Genomic DNA, 13,441 nt, shown 5'->3' with positions numbered 1-13,441 from the left:
CTATGCATTTTAACTTTGAAAGCACATGCACACACACAAACTGCAATTATCAATGTTGATTAAATTAGTTCAACACATCCCACCTGGCCTCAGGTGAAGTCTAAAATTGTGACAGTTTTTATACTTCTCATAGACTGGTGGGCATTGCACAGCTGCCAGTCACAGGCATGAGGGAACTACCAGAGGTATCCTTGCAGTTTACTGTATGTAAGAAGCTGACAAAACCAATGCACAAGCCCCATAGGCCATAATTTTCCCAATTTTTGTGTCATTGTTGGAACTATATAAAATCTCAGTTTATCCAGAAGAATTATGTTGCCCATACATTATCATATCTATGTGTTTTCAAAAATACTAAATTGCATATTGCATACAAGGCAGCCACTTATATCTTCTCTCTATTGATTTTAATGAAGAAAAATTTAGTGAAAACAGTTTTCATTGGCTAGTTCTAATGAAGGGCAATATATAAAACCACAGATCAATGGAATGAAATTGGACTCAGCTTAAAACAAAATGAAAAGAGTCAATGTATGAGAAAAACACATATAACCCCCAAAGCATTTATCCCAGATAGTACTGCATGTCTTTAGTTCAACCCTAAAGTCAGAAAATTCTATCATGATAATTAAAAATTATTTTTCTTAATTTGTGCTGCCAAATCTCCAGTCTGCTACTTCTTGAGACTATCAAATCTCTGAACCTCAGATGCACTCTCAGAATAGCTCATTTTCCATACTTGGTGGCTACAGTCTCATCCAGGTGCTAAATCTCACCAGTCCTAGGGGGTGAATGCATTCAGTTTTGTGCTGTGCATGCAGCAAGAGGATAGATCACACCATCTGTGGAGTGCTGGCATGGCCTCTGTTGCACTAATTCTTAAGACAAAACTTCCATTTGATTTTGGAAAATATGCATTCTATTTAAACTGGGAGCAAAGAGCTCATTTACTCTTACATTTTGCGCTCTATCCTCCATCTATCCAAAGCTTCATTTTTAAAACTCCTTTCTCTGAACAAAAAATAATGGGCAAGACAGATGCTGTATATAGTCCATATAACTACTCTTGTCTGTCAGTGTCACAGTTACATGAGAAGCCACAGTGGCTATGGTGAGAGAATGAGAACAGCTTTGTTCACAGGAGAATGTTCACAAATTCAATGAAAGAAGTGATCTCCATATAAGCATATGAATATCACACATTAAATATACCACAGAATAAAGTGTAATTGGTAATGAGGAATATCACTGCATCAAGATGCAAAACACATCCGATACACTTTCTAGAATGAAAGAAACATTCTAAAGTTGGCCTGATGCGGTCCAATTCAAGATAGAGTATACTCTGATTTTTTCACTTCCTTCCATAATTTTTTTCCACTGACCTTATGTTTCATAACTCACTGACATGTAGGTTACAATTATGCTGTTTCTACAATATAAGTTACTATTCCAAACTTTTCAGAGGTATTAAACATCCTAGCTCCTGAAGCATGAGGAAATCTGCTCCTGCAGATGTCATTTGTTAGTCCTTTCCATACTGCGTGGAGCACAACGTGATCACAGAGAAAACAGATCCTAACATTGCAAAGATCTGAGGATCAGTAAAGAACAAACTTAAAAGTCCCATTAGAGCTGTCTTGTTTCTTAAATTTATACTACAGTGACAACTTGACTCTTCTGAGTATATGTGCAAAAAAAAAAAAGTGCAGAGGCCTGAAGTTTAGATCTTGCTTTCAAAATACAGAAGCGTATTTGACTGGAAGATTTTGTCCTTGATTTGATGTTCCTTTTATTAGAATATATATTTTGTTTTGACAGCAATTTCTCCTGTCTCACAGGGTATTTGGAAGCACCAGGAAGCCCCAGATTTGCCTGCGAATCAGGTTTCCAACACATTTTACATTGCTTGACTACTAGAATGAGGATTTTACAATTTAGATACCAGACCGTGTTTTTCCCTCAAAATTGTCAAGTTTCTCATGTCATGTAAGAACTGCAGGTTGCCCCCACACTCCCACTGGTATGCTCTGTCAGTGGCTGCAGTGCTTGCTGAGGCCATCATGTCATGTTTCATTGGATTCATAACCTGATACAGTTCAAACTACTCCATCGCAGTGTAATTTTTGCCTCCAAGGTAGATATAAAAATAGGGTTTCCAAAACTGGCTGAGGAGTAGAATTCTGAGCAATATTATACAATTGTGAAAACTTTTATCAGAATGCTCTCCTGGGGATCTTTGGTTACCTCATTTCTAAAATAGGATTCAAATGGATGTAGGCCTGAATACTCCACTGAGACACTGCATGGCCATATATTTCTAATAAAGAGTCATATTTTTGCAGTATTCCTGTGTATTCAATTTATATGTCCCATTCATCTATTTTAATGCATTTTCTTTTTTGAGGTAAGCAGTGGGGGAAGAGGCTGTCTTACTTTTTCTCAAGAGTTTTTACATGCTGCTTTTGTGTTAGGAGAAGATTTCTTTTTTAAAAAAAATGTATCCAAAGAAACTCTGAACAGTTTTTCAAATTTTTTTCCACCTAGAGCCTCTTCATCTTTTACTTCTGATGTCTCCAACTTCTAAAAGACATGATATTCCCTGTGTTCACTCTTTCACTTACAAATGCACAGCAAAAAAGAGAGAAGTCAGAGACACAAGCGCTCTCCCTTAATCTGTCCCAATTCAGTCCACTCCTGATTCTCTTTTCACATCTTACACAATCATTCATCTGTACTTTAGGGAACCTACTAATCCCCTTAGAAGAACTCTGTTCTTTATGCCTTTACTTTCTCCATCACATTTGTATAGAAATACAGCTAGAGCAATTTTTAGGATAATTAACTCACAATTACACTTGTTTAATTTAAATGAAGAGACTGAAATGAATCACATATATGTATTTGTCTCAATTATATAACTTATAATTACTATATTATTTATACAGCCTGTCAAACAAAAGGTTGAGCTTTCATTAATGGAGAAGCTCGATGCTATGACATAAAAATGGAGTAAACAGGAAAAGTGTTTTCTTTCCTCTATAGGGTAAGAACTTATTCCTTAATAAGGTCCATGCAACAGATAATTGAACAAAGAAATGCTTATTATCCAGGACTGAAATGATACTTTATTTATTTCAAGTAAAGGAAGGAGTCAGAAGTCAATTAAATATCTTTCAGCTTCTGGTTATCACCAGGAGGTTTTCTTTGTCATTTTTACTGTGGGGCCATAAATAGAATGGTACCTTTTATCAACAGATAAGCACATCTCAATGTACAGAGTGCCTTCTAGTATCTACCCTATTTTGGCTGAAAAAACCAGATTGTTCCTGCTCCCCTTCAGAGCATTCAATTAAATGCAATTGCAGAAACCTCTATTAATTGTTTAGTCATAAACAGATGTCGGTTTCAATGTTAACTGTTGCATAAGTCATCACAGCCAGACTATGTCCAGATTTTCTGCAATCTCTCTGTAAAATGGTTCCAAAGAGCTAAAAAGTTTTCCCAGGGTCTCATCACATCACATTTCAATTGGTGCAAGGCCCGTTTCTCCAGCTGTAATACGTAAAATGTATTCCTTTGCACTTTTTCTATATATTTCATGTTCAAACCCCAGCACTGCCTTCTTTTCCTGTGTTTATCAATTGTTTCTCTCCTTTCTACTCATGTACAAACCTTAAGTTATTTGACTTGTCTTGGTTATTGATTGTACCTCCGCCATGTGCTGCATCTTCAATTCTGAGAAGTCAACTTCCATCTCTGGGATACTGCTCTCCACTTCATACACTTTCAAGTCAGTCTGGCCAGCCAATTATAAATTCAGATAGGGTCTTTTTGTTAATTTTTTTTTTTTTACTTTACAATTACATGCCTAAAAATCATACCTAAAAGAGCTTCAGCATGATTTGAAGACCATGTGTGCCACGATACCCCCATACCATCAATATCATCACACTGAAAATTCCCTTCACTGAAATGTCACTGACATTTCCCTTCTATCCATTTATCTCTCATGTAGAATATTTTGCTATTAAAGTTTTGAGATGACTCATATACCACCTATCCTTAATGTTCCTAAACCAAAAGATTTTCTTTCCATTATCAGAGCATTAAGTTTTCATCAAACTATACATTCTGTATAAAAATCTCTACCTAGATTCTATTTAAAATACAACTTCTGATTCAGGTGTATTTCTTATCCTTATTTTAATAAATCCATGATTCTTAATTTTTATGCAGAAAGTAAGTACTTACTGGTTCAAGATTGGTGTATATGCTGTTTTATCTTCATCTATTATGGTGACCATCAGAGTAATCAGCTGTGCCCAGAAATCCAAATTCTTTGTTGTTGGTCCCTGTTCTTCTTTAGGAACTTCTTGTTTCTTACTCTGTTAAAACAAGATTGAATATATTTTTATTAGAGAAAATACTATGGGAGTTTCACCTATAGATTATTCCTTGGTTGAGAAGAGTGACATATTAAGAATCTTTAGAAATTTTGGACCAAGACTGGCTAACCAACAGAGCAGAATGTATGAAAAACTGTACTTGGCTGTGCACAAATATAAAGAACCATAGAGCAAAGATGGTCATGTCAGCAAAGGAGATCAATAGAGACTTGGTTTTTAGTGCATGCTCACACTGTAATTAGATACATTAATAAATTCTTTGCTGTACTGAAACTCAGCACAGGTAGAATTGCCTGTTGAGGCAGAACTTTTATACCCAACACGATAAAGACTGAAAAAATCAATGCTGAGGAGTGTTTAATGTTTTGTTTTGAATTATATGCTGAAGGTATTCGGCCTAACAGCTGCTTATGATGTAAGGTCTAAATGAAGAAGCAGTTGAATTTCCATTTATTTTATTGAGAATTTTATATTCTTTCATTTCACTAAAATGTGCATTTACAGACAGACTTTGTCTCTACAATTTTTATTTATGAACTCTTAGCCTACAATTTTGTAGGCAAAAATATTTTGTATTCCTTTGGTTGGCAGAAGGATCAGATTTCTTATCAATGTCCAATAAATAACTTCATTGTAGGGACCCAAATATGAAAAGAAATATTTTTAATTCTGTATGGACACATACAAGAATAATTTCTGCCGCACAGAGCTATGTCTGCACATGCTAGAGGTACACATGCTCTTCTACACTGCTGTGTGAGATTGAAAGGGGTCTCAGCTAGTAAGTCAGAAAATAAACATGTCTGTGATCCTGCAAGTTTAAACACATATTCCCTGTACTTCTCATTCCTAGTCCAACTATGACCACTTCAAAGGACCTGGTATATTTCTGAATATGCCTAACACCATATTAGTGTCACAGTGAATTAATTAAATGTTAATTTAACCCCAATTAACTTTTATCTATGAATAGCATTTAGAATGGCAGAAAGGGAACTTCAACAACATCTATTTAAAACCATTTTTGTGGCCACTGTGGAATATTTTAGATAAGTATCATTAATCACACTGCTGCACACTCAGTTGAACTACAAAGGGTACCACCTCAGTGTCTAAAGCAACAGAAATAAAGCTCAAAAGCAGGTCAAAGGATGGTAGGTCTGGTGTCACCAACAATTAACAACTGTGCATGCAAATGAGAGCGCTTTTCAAAACAGAAATGAACATTAGAGTATTAAAGTCACTCATAAGGGCTCTCCCTGGTATACATTATATTTTTACTAAAAAGGCCTTGCTTCTATTCAAAGGTGTATGTCTAATAGACCATTTTTTTCTCAGAAGCTTGTTAAATCAAACCAACTGAAAGGCAGCTGCAGAAGACAAATCTACCTCATACGTCGCTCAGCATCTTATCCAAGAACTGTATTTCACAGCAAGTGACATGTGGCTGAGACAGCTTTTCATGGCTGTGAATGTGAATGCAAAATTCTGTGCATTAACAGATAGCAAAAAGTAACTGATTTACAAAGTAATAGTTGCACAAGGAGGTTCTTTCTACAAAAATTCTCTGGAAAAGAAATCTCTTTAAAATCTGTATGACCTTTTCAAAAGTCCCAGAGAAGGTAATTTTAAAATAGTCTCACATTACAGATGTAGTTTTATGTCCTGAACAGAAAGTGCATACTCTGCCCATCCCTAGTTGTTATTTCTATTCTTTATCCTAAAATCTACCTAGTGTGTTAGAAATGCTCAGAATCATTCAAGCTCTTTTTACCTTATTATTGTCAGCACTATTATTCTCTTTATGTACAACAGATGCCTTTGTAGAAGCATTATAGAATTATGGAATACTCTGAGCTGAAAGGGGTCCACAAGGATCAGAGTCCAGCTCTTGGATTCCTGCACAGAGCAATGCCCAAAACCACACTGTGTGTTTGACAGTACTACCCCAGCTCTGGCAGGCTTGGACCAGTGCAGTTATAATGAGGTAAAACAGTGGTGGAAATTTGATTCTATTTAGATTTGTTTTTAAACTCTCCTTATACCCATTTGAAATAAACTGTCAGTGTAAAAGCATGAACTAAATAGCTGATATACCTAATTAGTGCCACACTGGTACAAATACAGTGAGAAGATATAGGAGACCCTAAATACTGATTATTATTGTAGACGACAATAACAATGAGAATTTTTTTTAAATACAACTGGCAAGTTCAAGAGGAACATAAAATCTTAAAATAACAAGATGACAAAATCTTTAATTAAACTTATGCTATTAGTGGCTCTTAATTTTAAAATAAATGAGTTTCTGAAGTTTCCTCTCTTCTGTTTTTGTTTGATACAGCACTGAACAAGCTCAAATCACAGACTACTCTTCCAGTAACCAAGAGACCTTTCCAAATACTAATATGAATGAAAGTTTGCCAATTAGCAGAATCACTTTCTTTTCCATGAGCTTTTTTCACATAGGAAAGGTTATTTAAAATATCTTGACCTCCTGTAACATCACTTTGGATGGTGATGCTGCCCACATGCACAAAACCGTGATATGCCATAAGATGTCCTGTACTTAAAAGCTCAATAAGTGACTGGCCAAAGGCACAACAATGATATTCCATAGGGGCTTCTGCTGGCAGATCAAACAAGCAATAAAAGCAGATGATATCTCACCAACAAGAGAGGTTTTTATACTCTCATATTAATTGACTTAGGTACTTCTTATCTTTAGGATCACCCTAGAGTGGTAGCAAACACCTTATAAGAAAAGTGTATTTAAAGAGAAATCATATTATTCACTTAAGATTCACAAATGGAGTAAGTACTGGAGATTCTCTGTGGGTTCTTTTAATGCAAGATCCAAACTAGCTAATAACTCTTTTTTTTGCCACAGAAGACATCAAAATCAGAAAGAGGAAGTGTGTAAGAGCAATTTTTCATAGGATATGAATCAAAATAAATTATTTGCACCGAATAATGTTTTTTTCAATTCCCTTTTACTATCAATTTCCTAGTCACCTGAATTCATTTTCATGCAATGGATCATGCAGCACAGAGCCTCTAAAATCATTACTGGTGTTTTGATACTCTCATAAAGAAAAATAAATTCTAGAGGGAGTTTTCTAAGTTTAATGGGAAAAAAAAAAGGCTGAACTGTTGACAAACAAACATTCTGTACACTAGAAAACTGGCTGAGACTGGAGAAAGCAATCTCAGACCCAGTGTGAAGCAAGATTAAAATCTACATCTCTATTACCCTGAGAGAAATCTGTAAAGCCTGGTCTGAGAAACAGAGGACTTTCAACTTCTCCCATCACTGATTTTACCAGATCGTAGGATTAATGTCTGGTTTAATTTTCTTTGGTTTTATTTTGTTATGTTCTGTGCAATCAATACCATTATTATCTGTGTGACTTTGATAAATTGAATCCTGTGATATCAGAAAGTTATTTATTGTTGTCTGCTGCAAGCCCCAAGCTAGGTTTCAGAACACATTATTTTCTATATTAATAATGATACAGTGAAAACTCAGGGGAAACCAACACAGCAGCCTTGATCAGCACAAGGCTACAGAGGGCAATTTTATAGACCAGTCTTAGATAATGAAATATTAATTTTAACAATTCTTCCATATTTTAAACTTCATTTTTATTACTTATATTACATATAATACGACTTAATTTAGAATCACCAGCTAATAGATAATATGCACTATATATAAAATATACGCATATTTAGACATTCACATATTATGCCTACCTATTTTTAGAATTTTATATAATTTTTAGTGGTATTTTTAATATCTAAAATAATGAAAATTTGGCGTTACAGAATTTACTCAACAGAGCCTAAAGCCAGAAATCACTTGCAGACATGCATTCAAAATTTGTGAGGGATTTCCCTGTGCAGTGCTGTGACACAGTAACTAACTCCTAAACTGTTAACTTATTTGAAACTGAAACCCTATCTGAAGAATCATCATTGATCACAGAATGGTTTGGGTTGGAAGTGATGTCAGAGATCATCTTTTTCATTCCTCCTGCTGTGGGGAGGGACATCTTCCACTAGACCACATTGCTCAGAGTCCCACTCAAACTGGCCTTGAACATTCCAGGGATGGGGCACCCACACCTTCTCCAGGCAACTTTATGTGTTCTCCAGTACCAACTGAAGTGGAACATAATTCTTTTTAATTAATTCTCATCAAGAATTTTCAGCCTTTTTCTTCAAGGAGAGGCAGGTGAAAGGAGCTGGTTTAACTTGTCTGTCTCTTTAGGGCAGTGTAACATAAGTAGCTCCTCTGCAGTGGCCAGCCAAGTAATACTGTGGTTTTTGATCTGACCCACCCACCCAGAAGTGTTCGGCTTCTGCAGGGAATAGGTGGAGGAAGACCAAAGTGGAGTCCCTCATTTATTGCAAGTTCTTTTACTTTCTAACCAGTGTTCTCAGACAAGCTGCTAAGAAGAAATTGTATCTGTAAGATCTGGTCTTCTTCTGACAGAGAATTCTCAGAATGGGGTTGGAAATACCATAGCACAAAATGCATCCTTCTGTTCTGAGGTAATTTACCAAATGTTTTGCTATTACTGTGGCTAACATTCTGCCCATCAAACACAATGCTGCAACACAAGGAGAGATCTCTAAGTACCCTCTGTATGCCAGATTTGAAGAAATCAGAATCTTTTCAGTGAATCTAAAGCAATATGTAAATATAACAAAGGGCCTCACAAGAATTATTACCCGACACTGAAATCTGCATGCCTGAAAAACAGGACTCTCTGTAGTAAACGGCTTTTGCTACTGCACTTCCTTTCCCACGTCATACTTCTGAATGTGTTTGAAAACCACAGATCACAGTCATGCTTCAATTCTTGCAGTATTTCTTTAAGAAATTAATCTAGCAATTTTTGGTCATTTATACTAAAGGGAAAAAAAGTACACCTTAAAAAACAACTATGAAGCTTGGATTCCCAAATCCCAATGGAAAAGTGACCAGGGACTCACAACTGAGTAAAGCAAAACTGAGCCAGCTCTCAAAGCACAGGCCCATCCATGTGCTCGTGCACAGCTCCGATTCCCAGAGCTGGGATGTTTTTAGCTCATTATCAACCCAGCCCAAGGTGCGGTACCCCTGTGAGAGATGGGCAAGGGCAGAGTAGTGTGCTGCTGCAGCAGAACCACCCCTGGCTCCTGAACGAGTCAATTGCTTTTTGCTATCTCCTGTCTGCACCAAGCTGTGCTGTGACAACATGCAGAGCCGAGCAAAGACTCAAGTAAAGGCCCCTAACATCAGGTAGAATATCAGTCCTCTTCTGATGAACTACTGTCAAATATAAAGCACTCCAGTGTTTTATTCCAGTATATTGGTGCTATCAGTCATGAAATTATTTTGTACTGATCAAGAGCTCTTCAGATAACATGAAGGATATGGTCTGCATTTCATAGATGTCACTCAGTGCAGAAGACCACAAAAAGAATTATTGAAGGGACTTCAGTCACTGTGAGCACCAGCCAGGATTTCAAAATTTGTTTTCTCAAGAAAACAGAAAGAGTGACATATCTGTAAATTGAGTCAGAAAGCTATCAAAGTGCTTCCTAAACTACTTCTTCAGGATATTTTTTTAACATAGGGCAGCTAAACACTTCACTCAGATAACTATTAATTAAAAAGAGTTAATACTGCACGTTCTGCATAACGAGCTAGACAGTTCCTCATCAGAGGCCTTTGTCTCCAATAATGAGGATAGCAATATACATGTCAGTAAGATTGTCAAGCTATCATGTTTTACTGTCTGCGGTAGTCATTGGTTTTCTGCCATCAGCTGTTCTTTGTATTCTGGTGTGGAACTGTAGTATGACATTTTTGCATATTGTTAGCATTTGCAATGCTTCACCCCAGGAAATATCCTCAGGGGTGATATTTTGCTGCAAGACATTAGCTTTTTAATGGTGATTGCCTGCCTGACACAAAGGTAGAGAGTAATAAAAACAGGAACTGGAGACTGCTGAGCATATTTTGTGATTTACTTTTTGTGTTTATAGTGGCAAATATCCAAAAACTCCAGTTCAAGCCCCTCAATTTTAAGTAATTGCTCTATTTTCACCCCAAAATTAAGCAATCCCACACAATCAGACCTGAAGCATATTTTCTCAAAATACTGTGGCAGCAATCTCTGAGAATTTCAGGTTGCAGCCAAAAGCGATTGCAGAAGGTGGTTACCGTGAGTTCCACACAGATACACCCTGAGCATGCAGAAGCCTCAGCAGGACAACATCTGCCAGTCCTTCCCCTGAGTGAGAGCAGGTGCTGACCTACATAAGAACCATTTCTTGCTGCTTTGGGGCCCATTGATCTCACTTCTCAGTGCTCACAGCTCAGCTGTGCAGCCAAAACATGAACCTCCTGTGCTGCAGAACCACACTAGGATGAGCTCCCTCCCTGTGAGGGGAAGGGACCTCACCGGATGGGGAGGAGAGCAGAGATAAGGGAATGGGTATTGAGGAAGGCTTAAGAGTGGAATCTGGTCTAATCTAAGGGGCTGGGACACAAAGCTAATGAAATGTTAATTACATTACTGGTTACTGCTTCATTATTGTAACAGTGAACATTACTATAACAGTGACAAGCCAGTCACCTGGATTCACTGGAAAGCCTCCAGAGCTATATGTTCAAATAAGCTGCATACTCAAGTGTTCCTAAAACCGAATGCACTTTTGGATATATTGACAGGAAACCATATGAGGATCATGCTGAACAAAGTCTCCTTGTACAACTCAAGAGCTGATGTAGAATTCAGGTAGTCTTTTGAATTAATTTTACTCATCTCTCTATTAAAGCTAGACCAGTTATATTTCTCAGAATTGCCTCCCACCTTCTGAGAAGAAGGTTTTACTATCTGGCATTAAGATTACATGTGATCGTTGCTTGAATTTTTTTTATTGTGATTTGTTGTTAGAAATAAATTATTTTGAATTAAATCTATTTATTTTAAATGTTGCGTTTTACACTTCACTAAAGTTTCTTGCACTGCTTGATGATTGTAACTGTACAGACAATTGTCTGCTTAAAAAAACTGCCCCTGCTGGAAATCTTGTGAAAGAGAACTCAAGAGGTGCAGAAATACAATGAAATGCAGTTAACTTAGTTTTCCAACTGAGTGAATAGTTGTGGATTATTTTTTTTTTTTAATTTCAGGACTTCTTATTTCTCCACCATTAAGCAGAGTTGTGTGAGAGAAAAATATAATAACAACATTGCCTGTTCTGCTTCAAATTTAATTTGGAGAGAGCCCTTACTTAAGGAAGTTTTACATCCTCTACCAAGAAGAAAAGCTGTAATATCCCTGCACTTCAAAACCATATTTTAAAATAGACAGGCTAAATGACTGTATGGATCCACATAAAAAAGTTGTGAATTTTTTGAATACAGATGAGCTTTTGCAGTTGTCACAATGCTTTGCAGAGGTAAGACTGCATCGCTTTTAGCTGTTTACTGAGGACTAGAATCTACTGATAAACTGCAGACTTATGTAATACCCAGTCTAGCAGCACTTCATATTATATTTACCAGACAAGATCAAATTGCTGCAGAGTAAACGTTAGCGAGGAAACAGAACAGTTCATGACGTAAATAGATGTGATGCCTGAGGCTGCTCCTTCCACTAATTTATACTCCTACTCAGTTTACAACATAATCTGTTGTAGGATAAACACACATCAGCACTAAGTGTGGAGTGCTTATTGGTGCTGGTGAGAATTTCTTACATTCAAAGCTACAGTTAAGTTTTCTCACACAACAGGAATCCGACATGAGAAAATAAATTCTCATTTCAGAAATGTTGAATAGCAAATGTCACCTTTCCTAAAACACGGGAATTCATATTCTGGATTTAAGAGAAATATCTTTCCCTTAAATAAATAAATAAATTCAAATAAATTTAATTTGAAATCTTATATCATTAGCATGAGTGTTCCTATTAATTCTACACACACAAAAAAAAGTGCATTTGCCAAAGTACTTAGTTAATTCCATTCAAGGCTGGAATAGTGACAGAACTACCATTTTTTCAGTGTACCATCCAGAAAGCAAATACAAGGTACAGGTGGTAGTATGATAAAGAAATGATGCTCCTTTAAGACAGTAAATAATTCTAACATTACTTCTATTATGACCATATTATATTAAAAAATAAAGAGTATTCTCAAGGATTTTGCATGACACTGGGAAAACAACAGAGGATAAAATTATTTTGCATTGACAGTTCAACCTGACAGACTAATATTAAGAAATCCTCTGCCTTCTTAAAGCAGTTACTGAAGCCTGGATCCAAGTATGCATCATAGATACTAAAACATAAGGCTGGAAAAACTGTATCATTTTCAGCAAATTAATTTTTTTTCTAAAGCTACAGAAGTGAAATGTTAGATTTTAAATAACTATTTCCCTGTTACAAATCTTAAATGAGCAGTAATCAATCAAATGTCATCTTCCCCAAAACCACTGGACAATTTCACAGTCATGTCCAACTTGATGACTACATTATAAGGTAATGTGTCAATTTTGAAACTCATGCTAAACATTTTAGAATTCAATGCTGTCTGTGGGTGTATTTATGGTATGTTGCTCCTCCATACATAAATAAAGTGAAAAATCTGAGTGCTTTGATATGAAGGAGCACCAGAAGCCTTTCTGTTTACTAAAGGCAAACTAACAACAATGATTGAGCAATAGCACAGAACAAATTCATTTTGACCTTACCTGATCCACTAATTGGGAGTAGAGATCATAGCAATTGTCAAAAATGTATTTATAAGTTGAATCCAGGCAGGCTTTTACACAGTCCTTCACCACAGTACTGGCTCGAGGGGGGCTCTGCAGTTCCAGGACCTAATTAAATATTTCATAAGTGGGAGAATGTCAGAACTAGATCGAACACAAGAAATCCAAGTGTTGAATGGAGTTCTGTTATACAGGATGAAAAGTGTTCAAATAAAGCAATGATAAAAATAATTTAAATTGTGTTGAATAAAGGTGG

General features: G+C 36.3%; 1 protein-coding gene across 4 annotated transcripts in view; it reads right to left on the bottom strand.

Annotated features, from left to right (window-relative positions):
* UNC13C (unc-13 homolog C) overlaps positions 1-13,441 on the bottom strand; it is a 137,929-nt gene that overhangs the window by 52,048 nt on the left and 72,440 nt on the right. For 3 of the 4 annotated variants that reach the window (XM_068204005.1, XM_068204003.1, XM_068204006.1), the window contains exons 16-17: positions 13,165-13,293; positions 4,255-4,388 (exon numbers count right to left, since the gene is read on the bottom strand). In XM_068204005.1, coding sequence (XP_068060106.1) covers positions 4,255-4,388; positions 13,165-13,293 — 263 coding nt within the window. Of the gene's footprint in view, positions 1-4,254; positions 4,389-13,159; positions 13,294-13,441 lie in introns of all 4 variants that reach the window. The other variant, XM_068204004.1, reaches the window with a different exon arrangement.

The sequence above is a fragment of the Anomalospiza imberbis genome, chromosome 13, assembly GCF_031753505.1.
Source record: "Anomalospiza imberbis isolate Cuckoo-Finch-1a 21T00152 chromosome 13, ASM3175350v1, whole genome shotgun sequence".
NCBI lineage: Eukaryota > Metazoa > Chordata > Aves > Passeriformes > Viduidae > Anomalospiza > Anomalospiza imberbis.
The sequence above is the reverse complement of the archived record's forward strand: the minus strand, read 5'-3'. Positions and strand labels throughout refer to the sequence as shown.